Source organism: Bacillus rossius, chromosome 1 (assembly GCF_032445375.1).
Source record: "Bacillus rossius redtenbacheri isolate Brsri chromosome 1, Brsri_v3, whole genome shotgun sequence".
Taxonomy (NCBI): Eukaryota; Metazoa; Arthropoda; class Insecta; order Phasmatodea; family Bacillidae; genus Bacillus; species Bacillus rossius.
In genome coordinates this window covers 217,481,784-217,501,715 of record NC_086330.1, presented here as the reverse complement: position 1 = coordinate 217,501,715, position 19,932 = coordinate 217,481,784, and the positions used below count along the sequence as shown (strand labels likewise).

The following is a 19,932-nucleotide window of genomic DNA, read 5'->3' as shown; positions in this document are numbered from 1 at the left end:
CACTGCTCTAGACGGACGCAGGTTCCAATTTTGTGCTATGCCCTTCGGCTTGCAGGACGCACCCGCAACTTTCCAGGGAATGATGACGCGAGTCTTAGACAATTACTCCGGTAAATTTGCAGCAGGCTACTTGGACGACATAATCGTGTGGTCACAGACGTGGGAGTAGCACGCACACCATCTTGCGTTAGTTCTAGAGCGCCTAGCGAGTCACGGCCTCACGTGCAACAGGGAGAAATGCCATCTAGGGACTACGGAGATAGATTTTCTAGGCTTAGTCATCAACGCGGAGGAGAACAGGCCGACGGAGAAACAGCTGAGCGTCATTGTAAACCAAGAGCCGCCGCGCACACGTAAACAGCTACAGAAATTCCTCGGCCTAGCCAACTGGCTCAGAGCATTTATCCCGGAGTTTTCCATTGTTGCTGCCCCACTGACAGAACAGCTGTCCCCTAAGCGACCGTTCAGGTGGACCACCGAGACCCAAGGGGCCTTTGACGAGTTGAAACGCCGGTTCCAGGACTGCCATCTACTGGCGCGCCTAGACCCACACAAACCTCTCATCGTGCAGACAGACGCCAGCCAGGAGGGGATAGGCGCGATCTTACTACAACTCAGGGAGGAGGGTGAGACGCGAGTCATTGAGTACGCGAGCGCTAAGTTTGGGGACGTAGAACCGCGATACAGCGTTAACGAACGGGAGTGTCTGGGTGTCGTCTGGGCCCTTAGACGCTACCGTCCGCACTTAGAAGGCCAGCGGTTCGTGCTACGAACAGACAGTCAGTGTTTGAAGTGGCTAGCCACAATGCAGGGACGTAGATCGAAGTTGACGCGTTGGGCCATGCTGTTACAAGCTTTAGACTTTACAGTTGAACACGTGCCTGGTAAACAGAACGAGCTGGCGGACGAGTTGTCCCGCAATCCGGACGACACCGTCACGGCACGCGATGACGCGGAGTGGGAGGAGCTGCTACCGCCATCTAGCGCCTGCCCGACTAACCACGCACGGACGCCCACGTTACACGCGGCCGTCTGCGCTATCGGCCAGGACACAGCACCCACACTACCGCCGGGCGCGGAGTTGGACGACCTTGACGCCTATGTGCGAGCAGTGCAGATCACAGATGCCGCGACACAGGCACTTGTATGTCGTTGCGGGGAGTCTAACTGCGAGGGGTACCGGACGGTAGACGGACAGCTACAAGCATGACCTAAGGGAACGGAAGGCCCGTGGCGGACGTTTGCACCAACCACCACACGCCGAGAAGTGTTCGAGATGATGCACGTCAACAGACTCGCCGGTCATCCGGGCGCACACCAAACACGACACGACATCCGGGAACTGTTTTACTGGCCAGGGGTCAACCAGTTCGTGCGGGAAAACGTGCGGAGATGCAGGCACTGCCAGCGACGCAAGTTGCGCCGTACGAACGGGACAGCACAACAAATACCCAGACAGCCGACGGAGCCCTCTCACACAGTAGTGCTCGACTTGATGAGACCGTATCCACAATCACCGCGAGGGAAAAAATTCTTACTGGTCGTAACGGATTGTTTCACTCGCTGGGTAGAGGTGTACCCCCTCTCGAACGCCCGTGCCGGCACTATTGCGCGGATCTTGGAGGCGGAGTTTTTCCCTAGGTGGGGATACCCCCGGGTAATCCTGACGGATAACGCTTCACAATTCGTCGGACGTCAGTGGACAGAGCTGGGCAGGAAATGGCGGACAATACTACACACTAAACCCGTGAACCACCCCCGCGCCAATCCAACGGAGCAAAGAAATCAGGAGATTAAGGTGCAGCTACGCCTCCGTCTCTCTGACGACCACTCTCAGTGGGACACTCACATCCCCGACATCTTGTACTGCATCAGACGACGGGTGAACGCAACGACGGGCGAGACACCAGCCACTATGTTGCAAGGGCGGAATCTCACCCTCCCAGGGGAGTATCACGTGCGGAAAGAGCAAGGGACGGGACACGAAGAAGCGGAAACATCCGAGCGCAGGATGAGACGACTGGCTGAGACGCGTGACGCAACGCGGCGCAATCAGGCGGTGTATCAGGCACAGCGCACACCAGAGACCACGCGCCCGCCACCGGACTTGAACCCAGGACAGCTAGTCTATGCGCAACTACACCCACTCTCCGCGGGACAAAGTAATTACTGTGCAGGACTCGCGCCGAGATGGATCGGCCCCGTGCCTGTCCTCAGAACGGGCCCTACAAGCATTGCCATACGGTTGCCCTTGGGACGAGCCGCCAGATACCACCGCGACGACATCAGAATAGCGCACGAGGCGGGAGAGGGAGAGGCGGAGTCGCTGATGAGTGAGCCAGTCCCTTTCACTCCACCCCAGGGGGGAGGGGCGAGAGGGCCGGTCACGTCAACACCGGCGGAGACGGACGCGCAGGAACCAGCAGAATCCAGGAGCCCAGAAACGGTACTGCATGTGCAATCAAGACGGCTGTTCGAGGATTCGACAGATGCAGATGCACCTTTCCACGGATTCGACGCAGATTCGGCGAAGTACGCAGACGAACCCGGACCACTCACATGGGAACCAGGAGACGTTGAGGAGAGATCCCGATCACCGGAAGAGCCTCTATGGCCCCTTCACTATTCCCTGGAGGAATCCACGTTTACCATGACGGTGGACGAACCGGCGGAAGACGAACCAGAGCGAACGGAACAGACAGCCATAGCAATGAAAATACCCACGCCAGCGCCGCGCTACGGACTCTGACCCCGCCAGCCCGCCAAGCAGGCCAGCTGTTGTGTGATAGAGTTGCAGAACAGGGGTGACCAAAGCCACTGCGCGCGGAAGGAAGCGTCGCCATGCCAGGCTAATTAAAGGGGGAGGGGGGCAATTGACGTCGGCCGGGGCTTCGCCCTTAGCCTGGACAGGCTCCGCTCCCTTCCTCACTTTTCCCCCCCGGCATTTCACCGCGAACGTGTGTTTGTTTTGAATTGCGCGCCAGGACCTCCCTCCTGAGGGCGCTGTAGAAGCAGTGCGACGGCCCCTAATTATGTACCTAATTAATTATTGTAACCTTTTATTTTTAGCCCCAGTGTTTTTATGTTCAAGCCAACATGCTCTTTTACTTAATTTAATAATATATTCTAGTTTTACAGACGTTGCACGGACCGGAACTTGACCTCAGTTGTGATTCTTTTAAGTCTCACGTTAAATAATTACAGAAGTGTTAATGGTTTTAACTAAGAGTATTGTGTTTTGTAATTAAATGATGTGTTTTGTAATTATCTTCACTTTCGCTGGGGCACGAGATCATTAATTAACGTAACGGTTTTTGTACGGCGGAAGTGCGCCATTGCGAGGGTAGCGTCGCCAGTTCCTCTTGAACAGCCATTGAGAGTAGACGCGTCAGCACCCCGGGGGCCGCAATCTTTGTGCATCTGATCAAGTATTTCTGTTTTATAATTTATTCCTAAATTATTTCAATCTCTAGCCCTCGGGGCCGCTCTCGGTCGGTGGGACGTTTAATTAAATATTTATATAACTCATTACGAGCTTCTTTGTCGCAGTCCACAGGAGACTCAGAGCGCATGGCCACATGGTTGGCCCATGCTTTACCTAAGCTGATCCGTGCCCAGGCCTTTTACTGTTTTAATGGAGAACGTGTAGGGAGGCGTGTTATGTTATTAAACCTAAATTTTAACTGAGTCGTAAGTTATATTTTACGTAATGAGAATCCAACCTTTGTACGAGTGTGGCGTGCCCGACGTCTAGAGCGGGCCAGGTTTGGTGTAGATCGACATAAGCGAATCAATAGGACTGGTAACTCGTCCCACATGGGTCACGTCACGCCCTGAGAGAGAGGATCAGCCGGGGTCCACGTGCACTTCCACGTGGTGGCGCCCATATAAACATCTTTCCCCGTGAAGCAGTGGAGAAGATAGCCCTCAATATGTGTAAACTATTATTAGATATTTATTTTTTTTTTAGGATAATAACCCAAACATTTTATAGAATGTTCTAAAGATAACATGTTGTTAATAGCGAATAAATGTTTATTTATATTATATTCTTTATATATCAATTTTTTCTCTTCATGTATCTAGTCTCTAAAAATGTAAATTTTTAAAAAAAAAATTTTTAAACTTATATGTAAAATCATGTTTAGTATTTTATATGTATAATTTTTTTTCTATTTCCATACTTGCTAGTAGTTTGTTTATTACATTGTATTATATTGTACTGTATTGTACTTGTGCATGTCATAATTTTCTTTGCTACAGATTTTATTAACATTAACTTTGTTGACTATATTTTGTTTTATTATCACTTTACATGTAGTTTGTAAAAAATTTATGCATTTAAGTTAAACACAAAAATATGTAAGCTGTCACATAAAATAAGTAAATTCAATAAAATACTACCAAATAGCTAGCCAGCTCTTAAATACATTAGGGTTTGTGGTCTGTTAACAATTTAATGTGTTCTTCCAATAACTAATCTCTGAATTTCTGCAACGACCACACATTTGCAAGTGCTTCTCGCTCATTCACAGTATTTTCTTCACCAGTCTCGACGCACTGGGCTAATCTATACCCCAAAGCTTACTTTTATGCATCAGTGTATAAAAGGATTTCTTTTCCCTGAACATGTTCATTTAAAAACAAGCTCTTGAGTGCCTGAAACATAATTTCATGGTCTTCTACCCATATCCATTTTTGATTCTTCTTTAACAAATGGAATAATGGTAGAGCGATTTGAGTCACCTTATTACAATAATACCTGTAAAACCCAACGATGCCAGAAAACTTGTAAACGTTTAACATTCTTAGGACATCATAAATTTTGTATGACCTTCAGTTTGTCAGGGGAGCTCTTTATTCCATAAGGAGTCCATATGTGTCCTAATCAAGGTAGTTCTTCCAAACAGAAAATAGATTTTCTTAACTTTACCTTCATTCCTGCCTGATATAACGTACTCAGTACTATATGAATATGCATGAGGTGTTCTTCATAGCTATTTGAGGTTATAGGGATGTCGTTGACATACACTCTTGCAAAATTTCGGCATTTGGGCCCTAGTGTCACGATTATTGATACTTAGTGTTACTTACGTACACATAGCTTGTACTGGCGGTAATAAATCAACCGTGGTTTCTTCGTACAAAAATTCCCTTTTGCTATTTTTAATCATTAAAATACATAAAAAAAATTTATAGCTCACGCAGCTATAAGCCGGAACAATAAGATCAGTTTCTGTTCTCTGAACTGACCCCTTTTCTGGATAAAGGCGGGCTAAAGTCCGGTGTGATGAGACTGTAACCCCATATAGTTTGACTTTGAGTTATTTTCGGGTACTATAAATTCCTAGGACAGGGTATTAACCCATACACCATATTACCGACCACATGATTAATAATGTAAATAATTTGTATTAATCTCATTGATTGTTTCTTCTGGATTGTTAACAGTAATAAGCTGATGGCAAGAGCAGCTCTGGTACTTGAAGAATTATTCAAGCTATTCATAAGGACAAGAGAACATGCGGAATGATATCGGTTCTTTAGTGGGCCATTTACATTACACACTTCAGTGAAAAAAATTGCTTGCTTCCTTAAAACTCATTCTAAGTATAAAAACTACCTTCTTTTTAGTCCTCAGGGGGGCAACAGCAACATAATATCTCTCGACTCCCAATTAATTTAAACTTCATTCAGAAATTTAAGAAATGGTTACTATGATTTAGACAAATAAAACAATTATTGTCTCCTTCACGTTGCCTTCTGCAGTATGGAACAAATAGTAATTATGTATTTGGAATTTATGATAACTTTGGAAATAATAAAGTTCATGGTTGTAGCACGGGAGCTCCTACAACATGAATTTTCAGGCTATGCCCTTCCTTAACTACACCTCTTTCTTCTAGCAATATGATAGAGCTATTAGTATTGTTACGAATGCGAGAGAACAGACCGTGGTGCACACCAGGTTCGGAGCTGGTTGGCGGCCCTGCCAGGCTACAGGCGTCATGCGCATATCACGTGGCCAGCACTGACGTAAGACATGCCACGCGTGCCTGGCCAGATTACAAGGGTCACCGCTACCCCCTCCCCCCTCCGAACCCCCCGCATCGTCCTGCCTCGGTGTCGTTAGCTATAGCTGAGCGACCTTGGGAATTCCACGGGCCATCCTGTGAGCTAATGACGCCCTTCTCGACTGTTTGGGTGTCGGGTCAGCCCAGAATGATGCGGCTCGTCATCGGCCCCTCTCGTCACTTCGAGAAGGACGCCCCTAGGTACTTAAGCCACGACGCCGGCTTCCGCGACAGTTCCGAGCGGATTCCGAGCGAAGGGAAGTGCGACAGTGCCGAAGAGGGTAAGAGACCCACCCTCCCCCCGAGAGTGACGCGACGCAGAGTTTGACTGGGCAATGAAGTTTGGCGTCAGAGTTTGGCGACAGGTGCCGCGCGAGTCCTGCAAAGAGTCCCACGACTGTGAGTGCCGCAAGTGCGGTGAGAGTTTGGCGACGGAGTTTTGGTGACTAAGTCCCGCGACAGTGAGTGCCGTGAGGAGTGCGAACTGCGGAACTTGCAAACATTGAGTGACTTGATAAACATTTATAAGTGTTAGTGATTTGTGTTTAGTGTAAATATTAGTAATCAATAAAACTGTAAGAAATCTTAATTTGGCTATCCATTACGAACCCAGTTCTCCCCACATTAATAAATTGTAACAGTATGTAGACTATCTTCAGCTCTTAACTGGAAATGAAAATTCTGCAGTATTTTTATTGGGTATACAACTATTTTGCCCAATAATTTTAAGTATGGTTACGGCATCGCATCATTGAGTATATATATAGCAACTTCTGGTATGTTAACACGTCTGAAATATAAGTAAAGAAGCGTATTGTATAAAAAACATTGGAGACACGTAATATTTCCTGGTAAATATTATTATTAACGAATATTGTTTCCAACCTCTTGGCTTTCAGCTGGCAGTAGGCAGTAGAGCATTACCAACCATGTCTTCAACCATACATAGGATGCAAAAACATTCTAACAAAAACATAATTTTAAGCTGGTTTGTTCTAAGTTTAATTAACAAAAGCAAGATAAATGAAAAGGTACAGGAATCCTTTTGCAGATACATGTTTAGTTTTAAAATTATATTTTAATTTAATAACTAATTAAAATTCTGGCTTGGCTAAATTTAATTACAAGGTATGCAACAAGAAAAATGATTTTATTACAGTTAGGTTCACTAAAAGCGTGAAGAACCATAAATAAATTATTATTTGACAGCAATCAAATACACCTAACATATTTTGTTTGATTTAAACTTTTTTAATAGTTTCTTCAATGCATAAAACACACTAGCAATCCAAAATAGATTAAAAGTCTTAAATACAGGATAATTATAAAGTACGTGAAACATTTCAAAAATCGGTACAGTGAAATGGATAAGAATTATGTAACAAACTATATACCACGTGAAAGAAAAACTCTCAAATTTTTTTTTCATTAGTTATAAATGTTCTATGTGTCCACCTTACGTTACACGACACACATCTAATCGATAGACCAATTCTGCCCATACCCGACTCAGAATATCAGGAGTGATGGTAAGAGCAGCTGATACGATGCGGTGTCTCAATTCATCACGGTTCTGTGGTAGAGGTGGAACATAAACACTATCCTTGATGTATACCCAGAAGAAAAAAAAGCAAGGTGTCAAGTCCGGTGATCGTGGTGGCCACAGGAGTAGCACTTGGTTGGTGGCCGCCCCACTGCCCATCCAGCTATGTGGCAACGTCTCATTCAGATAATCTCGTACCACATTGTGGTAATGAGGATGAGCACCATCTTGTTGGAAGATGAAGTCCCTGCTATCAGCTTCAAGTTGTGGCATAAGCCACAATTGCAGCATGTCGAGGTAGGTGATACCAGTGACAGTTCTCTCAGCAGCGAAGAAGAAGGGGCCATAAACTGTCTTGTTCGACATGGCACAGAACACGTTAACTTTTGGCGAATCTCGGACGTGTTCGAGAGTTGCATGTGGATTCTCTGTCCCCCATATGCGTGTGTTGTGTCGGTTGACTCTTCCTGAGAGCTGAAAAGTGGCTTCGTCACTGAAGATTAATTTGCATGCAAAGTCATCGTTTTCAAGACGGTTCTGCACGGCAATGCAGAACTGCAGTCGGAGAAATTTGTCATCGAGGCTGATGGCTTGCTGAAGCTGCAATTTGTACGGCTTCACTCTTAATCGCTTACGAAGAATTTTCCACACTGTTGGCAGAGGGATGTTCAATTATGCACTAGCCCGATAAGTTGACTTCTAGGGACTCCGCACCATCACGTCCTGTACACAATCCAATGTCTGTTGTGATACGCCTGGCCGACCCGATCGTTTTGCGTCGCACAAACAGCCGTCTTCCTCGAATTTATTGTACCACTTCATTATGATATTGTAAACCGGTTGTGTTTTGTTAAACTTGCCACGGAAAGCTCTTTGGACACTCGCTACCGATTCGCTACGGGTGTATTCAAGCACACAAAAGGATTTCTCTGCCTTGTTCGCAGCCATTTTCAGCAACTACATGCACTAGCGCCCCTATCGGTTGTTTTTTAAAATAGCTTTTTGGCGCTACATTCAAAAAAACTTTGAGAATTGTTCTTTCACGCGGTATATAATTTGTTACGTTATTCTTTTCCATTTCACTGTACCGATTTTATGAAATTTATCACGGACTTTATAATTATCCTGTATAGAATTCCACAGTTGGGCATATACTGTAATCCCACACCCATTGAGCGGTTCGTGTACAGATTTTTCTGTGTGTCTTCCGGCTATCTTGGCTACCAAGATGAATTACTATACTGCCAGCGTTTTTAGTTCAGAGTTTATCAATAGTCGGTTTTAATTTTAGTACAGTATTTGCTGTTTTCTGGCAGGTTACATTTCACATGTCGTGTTCCCATTTAAACTATATTGACATTCTAAAATCTGGCAAAACTGCTAATCCGGCATGGCTGTGGTCCTGTCCATGCCGCATTGAAGAGTTTTCTCTGTATTATAAAGTGAAATATACCACGTTCCAATAACAACATATACACACATATCACTACCGTGTTGCCATTTTCTCACATTTCAAGAATTGCTAATCTTGTTGGGACACGCTCGCTACAGGTAAAAATTGTAACTATATGCATTCAGCAATGTGCCAATCTTAGTGTTGATAGATTCTTGGAAAATGTGACACATAAGTTTGGTGAAAAAAAATCCCAGAATGTTTTTTAACAGATATTTAATATTTACATAAACAAGCATCAGGCCAAGGAAGAGCTCTTAGGAGAAAATATTCCTTTCCCTTTTCCCCCCCACCAATGCCTTCATTTTGTCCATCCCTGATCCACAGCACTTATACAACCATAGAATTACCTTATTTCATTATAAAGAAATTTGTGTAAAAAATTATAACAATGCAAATTAAAATTGATAGTACATACATTTACTAGCTAATAATGACTACATGTAAGGGTTGTATTATAACTAATCCGAATTGATAAAACTCAGTGTTTTCATAAAATTTGAAAAAAATTGCAATAAAGTTGCTATCATCGCTGGTAATACTACACATGCTGCAGCGTGATAGGTTTATTTACACTACACTAATTTTTTTTTCATTTTGCTAGTAGAGATAACCTGGCTGTGGCAGTGATGCAAAGGTTTCTCTCAAGATCTATCAATCCCCACACAAAGACAATACCAACTGCAGATAATCATGTGCAGCATGTTCAAAATGCATAGCCGCATAAACACTAAATAAGTCAAGCACGGCTCTGCTTTCTGCGTTAGCAACATCTACCTACAAATATTTACATCTAAATTAATTTTTTTTTAATACCTTTACGAGGGCTATGAAAAATAACTTTGTGCATACCTCGAAAAATATATTTTGCTTCAATCGATGATGAAAACGAGATTTGTTTAAGATAGATACATTGAATATGACAGTGTGCTGCGAAAATTTTCTTAAAACACATGTCACTAACGAATTTATTTTACGTTTAATAAAAAAATTTCCTACTTTCTTCCAACAAGCCAATGAAAATGGACTTTACGTACGTAGCTTGCTAAAAAGTAGGCGTAATTCCTTGTTTGTGTTATCATTTGGCCATAATAAGAAGTTATATATGCCCTACTATGGTATTATTTTGTTCAAGAGTTATCTAGTTAATGAAATAACTTCATATTTTATTAATAAAAAATATTAATTTGCCATAAGAGGCATTTTTAAAAGTTATACCACGCAATTATAGCAAAAATACCTTAATGCAAGTTTAAATGCTTTATTAGACCTACATACTACATGTATAGTGGAGTATTCATGAGTTTGGATTATTCGCTGCATAGCTTCCCTCAAATCAATAAGTGCAGATAATCAAGTGTTTATTGCAGTCTTTTATTTAAAATTAGCTAATATTGTCACGGTCTGAAAATTTCTTTACTTTTTTTTTTAATTTATTTTACTTTTGTATCTCGTCTGGTTAACGTGTTGGTGTACGTGCGCATTTCCAGGCTCGGCCGGTTGATTTCGACACACGGGTAGCGGAATATAGGTTGCTGCGATGGTAGTTTGCAGGCACCGCGGGCTTTTGCGAGGCTGCGTGGTTTGCTAATTCTCGCGGGTCGCTGGCCAGGGCCCGCCGAGAGGTTGCAACACGCCGTTCCAGAAAAACCTGCTGTGTAGCGTCGGTTTTGTTTTCGTCTGTCATTTTCGGCTTCGTGTACTCGTTTCGAGGACTCTGTCCTGATTAGTGTTGCCATCTCGCGTCCGAGTTTGGAAACGTGGGCAGAAACAAGCGAGCAGCACGAGAGAGTAAAGGGGGGGGGGGGGGGGGAAATCTCCGTGCCTGCGCAGTAGGAATTGTCTACCTCACGTTTATTGTTTTCCTTGCAGGAGGGGGGACAGCCATTTTTCCCGTGGCTAAGTTTTTCCCGGCGTTCATGTTTTCGGTGTGACCTCGTTCGGGAGGTAAAACTCTCGTCCAGGGAGGGACCGGGGCTTTTTTCGCCTGCGGGACCTCTCTGGACGGGTGATCCACGTTGGTACGGAGCCGTATCACTGCGACGAAGAGAGGGTAAGTGATTGGCAATGATGGATCGTGAGACGGAACTTCAGGCTGGGCGATCTCCGTCCAGCACTTAATAATTTAAAATGTAGTTTGAACGGTATTTTCTATAACTAGGTAATTAGAGAATCGATGTCTTGTTGAAGGCACATATGTATTGGTTCGGGCGTAGTTAATTCCTCAGCGAAGCCGCGGCAAAGGGAGAGCGGTCATGTTGTATTTATGTTGTTTTCCGGCTGACATCACGTTAATGTTTATTTAATGTATTTATTTATTTATTTGTATTTGTAACATTAATTTTTGTTAAATAATAAATCTGTGTCTGGATTGTTTAATTATGTCTTCTTTCAGTTCGTGAGACTTTCCCTACACTACCTGTATAGGTAGCAGACTAGGTCTCGGGTACCTCATGCTAGTGCTCTACCATTTCTTGTTTTTCTACCCCCTTAGTCATAATCATGTTTTTAGGTGGTAATTTACTGGAGGCCCGGCTGAGCTATGCCACAATATTTTAAATTGCTATATATGTAGAAATGTTTTTCATTTCAGGTCACATAAAATTCAAAGCCACCTTAAATTCAAGATAATATAACATTCAAGGTCTTCCATCCTGTTATCTGTTTGGGATTAATAAACATCAATATAGCCCATTTGAATGGAAGTAGTTTTTAATTGCGGGAAGGGAAGTGCAGCTAAAGCTAAACTAACCTTCTCGGAGGCATCGCGGACAGTGAGCACGAAGGTGGAGAAGACCGGCCGCGGCTGCTTGGCGCAAGAAGGCCAGCTTTCCACTGTGGCTCCCATGGGCAGGCAGAACAGAGGCACGGGCGGTGGGAAGGGGAAGTCTGCATGGTCGTGGTGGGGGTAGCGTGCCAGGATTCCTGCGCACACCATGCCATGTCACGAGGCAGAGGCCTGAATCAACACCTGCCTGGCATCAATATCAATACAACTAAATACTATTTTTTAATTATTTATAAATTGACAAAGATAGATTTAGTAAAATAGTGATAGTGAAAGAAACAATTACACATTTCAGGGGACACAAAGACAAAAAAAAACAATTTAGGAGAGAAATAATTACAGGGAAACTTTAAATTTATTTAATTCACTTCATTTTTGTGTTTATTTTTTTACTCCAAATAAAACACTTTTTTAGAGCAAAAATTTTATTTTATGATGGGAAGATACTATAATCATTGAAGTAGTGCCTGGATAACATCAAATAACTTATTTACAAAACACCAATTTTGCTTCACATGCAAGTAGCTTGCTTAGGAACAATGCAAATGTCATTTACACTTAGGGATCTTATGCATATTTTTTTTCTTATATTACGTAAACATTTTGCTAGTATAACAATGAAGATAAAACCACTCGCCAAAAATAAAAACTTTTTTTGGGGAGTAGCCAGGAATCATTTCATGAGACCTGCATGCTTCCAATGTTCCAACATTTATTTCCAATCTTACTTTTGAAGTCAAATACAATGTGATTGCTGCTTAAAATTATCAATCCCATCATTCAAGAAAAGTCATACTTACATCCCAGGTTCAATGCAATAACATGTGCTCCTTCGTCTCTGCTGACTGACAACTGAGCAGCATATGTCTCCATAAAGCACATAAGAAGACTGATTCTTTCCATACTTATATTTCTCTGCACATGGCCTACACTGTGACTGGGACCGAGGGAGAACATCTGTAGGAGTCACAGGAGAGGGGGCAAGCAGGGAGAGGTAAAAGCACAGTCAATGGCTCACAGGTTTTCCACTTCAGGTTAATCAACACAAGAAATTCTCACTAGCCAAGCTATCATGTATACAAGAAAAATTTTTAAATCTTTACAATATTCAAAACAATTTCCTTAAAACATGGATTTGAAATTATTATTAAGTTTGTCATCACCTTTCCACAATAACGACTGCTTTCACAGTAAGGGTTCGACCCAGCCCCCTAACCACCCAGGATGTACGCACATAAATAGGACCACAGGAACAGAATGGTGAGATCACTTTCCAACCCCCTAGCAATCCCAGGATACATGCACATGATAGAGAAAACATGACCTGAGTGGTTAGATCACTTTCCGACCCCCTGGCCTCCCGAAAATATGCGCACATGATCAGTACGTACAGAAAGTGAGTGGTGACTTCATTTTCTGAACCCTGGCCTCCCTGGGTCATTCGCCCATATTTGGGACCACAAAACAGATTGGTGAGATCACTAGCCGAGCCCCTGGTCTCCCAGGTATCTATGCCAATGATAGGGACCACAGAAACGGAATAGTGTAGGGAAATATTCTCAAAGATTTTGTGATACAAGTAATTTAATTTTGTAATAACATGTTAATCAACAAATGTCTTAGTCTATGCCTATATGATTTTCTCTTAGCCACATTAACATTTTATGTTTGTAATTGCCAGTTATTATTTGCATTTGGAATTTTTTGTTTCTATATTTCCACCAGCTAAATTCTATTTGTCAAACAAATGTTTATCAAGTGTACGAAATGAACTTGGTTCTTTAAGAACGTTTTAGTATGTATTCGACCACCATCTAGGATAGATGTGCGTGGGGATAGTCTGGAGTTGACCCAGAACTAAAGTCATTTGTATTCATGTATTGAAAGAAGAATTATTATTCAAATTGCCAAATTGAAGATTGGCTTACATTGATGATGTGATCTGATGCGTAATAATGACTACGCCTAAACATTGATATAGATGGTATGTACAGAATTAAGTGGTTTTTGTAAAAAATTTTATTAATTAGTTTGAATATAGTAGTATCCAATTTTCAGCATGCCTTTGTAAGCTAAATAATATTTCTAGATTCAATGATTTCTATCTAAAACTTTTTTGTTGCTATTACCTCATTCAATAAGTTTATGTTACTATTTTAGAAATAAACCTAGCGCATACAAATTAAGATAATGTCATACAGATTGCTTTTCAATTTTTACTAGCTGAGGTAACATTAACTTTATTAAATCACAAATTCAATTTGTTAAAATATTGTGCTATAATTGTTATACAAATATCTACATCATGATTACGTTAGCCAGTTTTAAAGAAATTTGATAGTAGTATTCAGGTTGCGAGAAACTCAAATGTCATTGATGACATTGATAGTATAATCGATTTCCTAGTTTGTTGAATTTAATTACAGGAAATAAACGAAATTATAGATGATACTAACTTCCATAGCAGTTTATTTAAAACATAACTTTTAGTATAACTTTAACTGTAAATTGTGTTGATGTCATACTTAAATTATAGCACTTGTGCTTATTGATAATATAAAGAAACAGAACACGTCTTATTGAGATAGTAATTAAAGTTAACATATAAAAATTAAATAACCATACAGGAGAAATGATTGCCTCATATGTGGGACAATAAAATTGTAAAAATAATAAACTTTCCATTATTATGAAATCACTTTTTGAAACCCTGGCCTCCCCGTAAACTACGCTATAGGATGAGACCAGATAAACTGAACAGTGAGATCACTTTCCGGACCATGGCTTTCCTGGGATATACGCCTATTATCAAGACCATAAAAACTAAGTGGTGTGATCACTTATTGACCATTCTGGTAACCCTGGGATATCTGCCCATGATAGGGATCATAGGAACTAAGTAGTATAATCGCTCTCCGATCCACTGGCCACTCCGGGATATTATACGCTCAATATAGGCACACACAAAACAGAGTGGTGAGATCACTTTTCTATCCACCGGCCACCCCAGGATCTACGCTCATGATAGGAACCACAGGAACTGAGTGGTGTGATCACATTTCCGTTCCCCCCGACCACCCTGGGATCTACACTCTTGATAGGGACCACAGGAACTGAGTGGTGATAAATCTCCAGTTAAGTGAATTTTTATGTTAGGTTTGTAATGTGCTTTGTTTTGTCATTTGTTCTTAAAGTACTGTGCCGAAAGGATGCCAGAGGTGACGGTTTTTAAAAAAACCTATTATGTGTTTGTAAGCGCAGATTCATTTGACATATAGGTGTCAGGCCCATGCTTTTATTAGTTTTAACCGGTTTTTATAGTTTTTCTTTCAGACTTTTAACTAGAATTTGTTGGCCTTACACATGCGATGTAGACCCAGATGGTTGATGGGTCCACTGGGAATTATTTCCCGTGTATCTTCGTACCAAGACAATGGAGTCGCTAGACATTATTTTGTGAAGGCACAGAACTGTTAGTATCAATTAGCAAAAGTGAGTGTTTTTTGTCGGACCTATTGTGTAAAGATCATGTCATATGTTTGTCACCAAGAGAAGAAAAAAAATCAAAATTAATTTCAGAAATTTTTATTAGATTGTTATCGTTAACAGTTTCAAGTCATTTAAGAGCTAAACAGAATTTTACACCCTACGACCTGCAACATTTGTCGAGAGGTTCTTCAATTGTTTAGCCAGGCACGACTATGATTTGTTACAACTTCCAATCTCAAATCAGGCTTCAGAGTGCTTACGTGTTCAGTCTGGTCTAGCTTTTATCACTCAAATGCAAAATAAAAATGTCATAAAGAACTGTGAATGTGAGTTTAAAAAAAAAAAATTTACTAAATGAAAAAAGAGAAAAAATTTAAATATACAATACAAAAAATAAATAATAATAAGTATAAAAAAAGCAAATGTTTAAGTAGCACTGAAACCTTGAGACACTGACCTTAGGTTGTTGTTTCACAGCACCAGTTGGTGGCATAACTGACATCAGTGTTCAGTGATCAACACAATCATGGCACAACACTGAATTGTCAGAGGCCAACGAGCAAGTGCCGGAACTTGCAGGATTTGTAAGATATATCTAATTGAAATTATTTCTTTGTTGAACATGACCCATCTATGTGTAAAATCTTAAATAACTTTTATCTCTATCAAAAATCTGTTATATATAATTGCTGTGACTGATTGAAAATAAAAACTTGCTAGAAAATAAAAACATGACTACTGAACCAAAGTTTACAAAAAGTAAAAGCTTGATTTATTAGCTAATTTAAAAAGTCATAGCTGGGCTAGATTTAGTTTTTTAACTTTGATCCATTTAAAATTATATAAGAACCATTTGGTATCATACAGAAGTTAAGTAAAATCAGTGAATGTGAAAAGAAATTATACTGAACAACAATAAATTAATGCACAGAATTTGTAAAACTAACAACAGCTGGGTTAATTTTTACTTATAAAAATGTAATCATAATACTGGCTTTGCCTCAGCCATTGAATCAACGTCGCGTAGCCTTGAGGACCTGTCAAGCCCCCAGACACTTGCTACAGAATCAAGTCCTGCAGTTCTGTGGGAGGGCGAGGAAATACTGATCACTATAACGTAACAGTTATCTCAATGCATTAATAGAACCACACTTGCATTCAAGAGAAAATTAACATTTTAACCTGCAAAGTTATACACACAAAAACTTAAAATGTCTGAAAGTTGTACAGTTTTGGCAAGCTGGGCGTGTTTGTGGCCAACTTGGCCTCAACCAGGAAAAACAAGCATGCAATTACAGTAAGCCACAGTAATATTTAACAAATCCTCTGGATTTTTTATTTACCTGGCTTGTAAGAAATTAAATTGGCTCGGTTCATGGATTTCTTGTAACAAATGAAAACATCGGATCCAACCTGAAAATAAAATAAAACATGTACTTTTTTATATTGTCACACATTTCATTTAAATTTAATTTCCATTAAAGTACAAAGAGAGTAAATCCCCTCAACTGTCTGAAAACAGCAATGTAATGTATAACACAATAAACTTTTTTTAAGTGCTAAAGCAATTGGCTGTTGTAAAAAAAAATAGGTACATGTAATTTAACTTTTTGTTTCAGTCACTCTCAGTGAAGATAGTGAAAAATTTAACATTAAAATGGTTAAAGAGGTTTTTTGTGTCAGGTTTTGGTGTTGTGCCGTAAATCTTAAATAATTGGCACAAATTTATTTTTCACCTAAAGTCCCTAACATAAACTTTGTTAGCCCATTGTTCATCCTGATCAAATCTTTCCTACTAGAGTCCCTCTACGTTTTCCCAGCTCCGCAACCGAGAGCCTGGTGTGGTTTCACCAGCAAAGTATAAGACATCGTTTTTCTTCCTGCCTCAGGCCATGAACGTGACAAGTAACAGTGTCCGGCTTCGTGACAGAGAGTGCTTTTCTCAGCGTCCTTCCAGGGCAACCCTCTTCTCAGAGCTCAGCTTAGGTTAGCAGCTCCAGACATGCCCCATTCTAATGTTCCAGGGCTGCCGTGCACATATCGGCACCCGCCCTACATCATTTCTCACGAGCTAGCAAATCTCCCAGGAACTTCACTGAGAGCTTTGACAGGGCTTTAACCTCGGCTCTCGGCGAGCCAAAATCAAGAACATCTCACTTGTTGCCGAAAGGTCCACCTTCGCCATCTCGTGGCAAAGATGCCAACTACTTTACTTTAGTTCAGCGAGAAGCGAAGCCCCTAGCAGCCGCCACCACACCTTTCTCCATTTTCCTTTTAACCCGACAGAGCACAAACCAGTTAATCCCATAAGGGCCAGGCTTACACTAGTCCCTCTTGCGGGAATTTTGTGAACTAACCCTGAGTCTTTCACCTGTGCCTCGATGGAGCGCGCTGCTTTCAGTGCGCTACAAGTTACCTTCGATGTGCCTTAAGTAAGGCTACTGGCCACCTTTGTTATTTATTTATTTCGGTCGGCAGAGCGATCTCTTGACCGCCACCTCCAGCCAATCAGAGGCCAGTTCCCCCACTTCCTCGGCCTCCGGGCCCCTAGCACGAGTTATAATTATATGCAGCCCAAAGGGACGAATGATTCATCCTTCTGCCGTCACCATGGTTGTTTCTTTCCGGTGCTTCTCACCCACAACCCCTTTCGCGCAGCAGTCTCGCAGCGACCTACTTAAGGGATGTAGTCCCAGGGAGTCCGGGAGTGATCCCTAGATTATTTATTTTCTAGATTGATATTCGCATTGGTTCTGATTACTCATGCGTGGCTCCCGCCAACGCTAGTGCATTGCCAGAGGGAGTGATTTTCATCATTCTACCCCCAGAATGGTAAATGGGAAATTCTACTCCTCTTTGCCTATAGCTGACTTTCTACTTAACTTTTGCCCTGATTTCATGATACCTGTTTCTTGTCACCTTTATTTATATTCTCGACTACTGGACCTCCTTTTTCATTTGGTTCCAGTGGAGTCCAAAATATGGTCCAAGAGATTGTCCGAGAGATTGTCCGAGATATGGTCCAAGAGTTCGGGTTTTTCTCTGTCCAAATCCATCACCAAATTCAGCTAAATTTACATGCTTCCTTCTTGAATGGACATGAATTCCATGCGTCTCTCCAGCCGGCTAACCTTTGAGCCATCACCTCTTCTCCTTGCTTCTAGTCACTGCCAGTGAACAGTCAACGATATCAGATACTCTTAAATCTGACATAGTTACCTAAATTATACATAGTCCCAGACTGGTTGGGCTAACAAATGTTTAACCATAAACTTTCCTAGTTAAATTATTTATGTTAGTTTTTTTGTGAAAACTTGATTATGACATGTCTTGTTTGGTCAAAGGAAAATGTTAAATTTGTATTTCAGGTACAATTAATAATATATTTGTAATCGATAAGTTTTGACAGCCGGGGCCCCAGTAACTCCTCTCTGTGTAATTTTGTGTTTCTTCAAACAATCAAAAGAAAATAATAAAAACTATAATTAACAATATAAAGTGTAAGCTTTAAGCAAACCTCTTCATTTTTAATTTCTTCAAATATAATCCATTTTCTACTTAATCTTGTGAGAAGTAAGTTTCCATTTTTTAATGTTTTTTCCCTTGTGTACCTCTGAGTATACTGTAGTGTCTTTCGCCCACTCAAAGCAGCTTACAGGGCTTTTATAACCAAATTAAGATAAAGCTCTCTTTAACTACACAAGGGCAGTAGGTAACAGTGAGAATAATTTCATTTTTTATGAATACTAAACCATTATTAGAATGCAAAAAAATTACCCTTAAAATATTTGTTGTAAGAATGTACGTAATTACTTAATCAAGGAATAAAAACTTAATCAAAATATTTTGCTTCATCACTTCACTTCATGTAACTATGTAATTATATTTTGTTGATGAAAGTTTGTACTAAGTACATTTAAGTTAGTAAAATTATAACAAAAATAAAGTGAAATTTTTAGTTTCATACAAAAAATACATTAAATGGAGGAGTAATGCCCATTTTGAAACTTTTTTACATGGAAGTAAGGTACTGAATTAATTCAAAACTGATTCAAATTAATTGGTACACAACATTGTTACCAAAACTAGGTAGAGAAAAAGCAACTATAGTTTCACGTAATTTACAGCTTTGCACTAATAAAGTTCAGTGACAAATTTTTATTTATATAATATACTAGCTGCCCGACCCGGCTTCGCACGGCTATACTAATGGAAAAAAATTAAGCCAAATCTCCCATTTACAGTAATGGTAAATAACAAAAAAATTCAGTGAAAATTTATTACAATGCTGTATAATGTACCGGCGAGAAAATGAATAGCACCGATGGTTTCCCGACTCGTGCACGCAACGTACAACTGATGTAACCGTACTTCGCTACGGCAGTCTACAGGCAGATCACTCTTGCACCGCTCATTATTCATGCCCCTCCTTGTGAGTACGCCACTGCCGCGCAATGCCCGTTGCCATGGAGACGCGTCTACATCACAAAATGAGTAACTATGCTAAATTTAAAGTCAATCGGATGTATAGTTTTATAGATCTCGTGATGAGTGAGTCAGTGAGTGGTATTTCGCTTAATAAACT

At 41.0% G+C, this 19,932-nt stretch overlaps 1 protein-coding gene across 5 annotated transcripts in view; it reads right to left on the bottom strand.

The window, feature by feature from the left end:
* LOC134527290 (DENN domain-containing protein Crag) overlaps positions 1–19,932 on the bottom strand; it is a 771,918-nt gene that overhangs the window by 595,350 nt on the left and 156,636 nt on the right. For all 5 annotated transcript variants that reach the window (XM_063359835.1, XM_063359836.1, XM_063359843.1 and 2 more), the window contains 2 exons: positions 16,691–16,760; positions 11,823–11,995 (listed from right to left, as the gene is read on the bottom strand). In XM_063359835.1, coding sequence (XP_063215905.1) covers positions 11,823–11,995; positions 16,691–16,760 — 243 coding nt within the window. The remainder of the gene's footprint in view (positions 1–11,822; positions 11,996–16,690; positions 16,761–19,932) is intronic.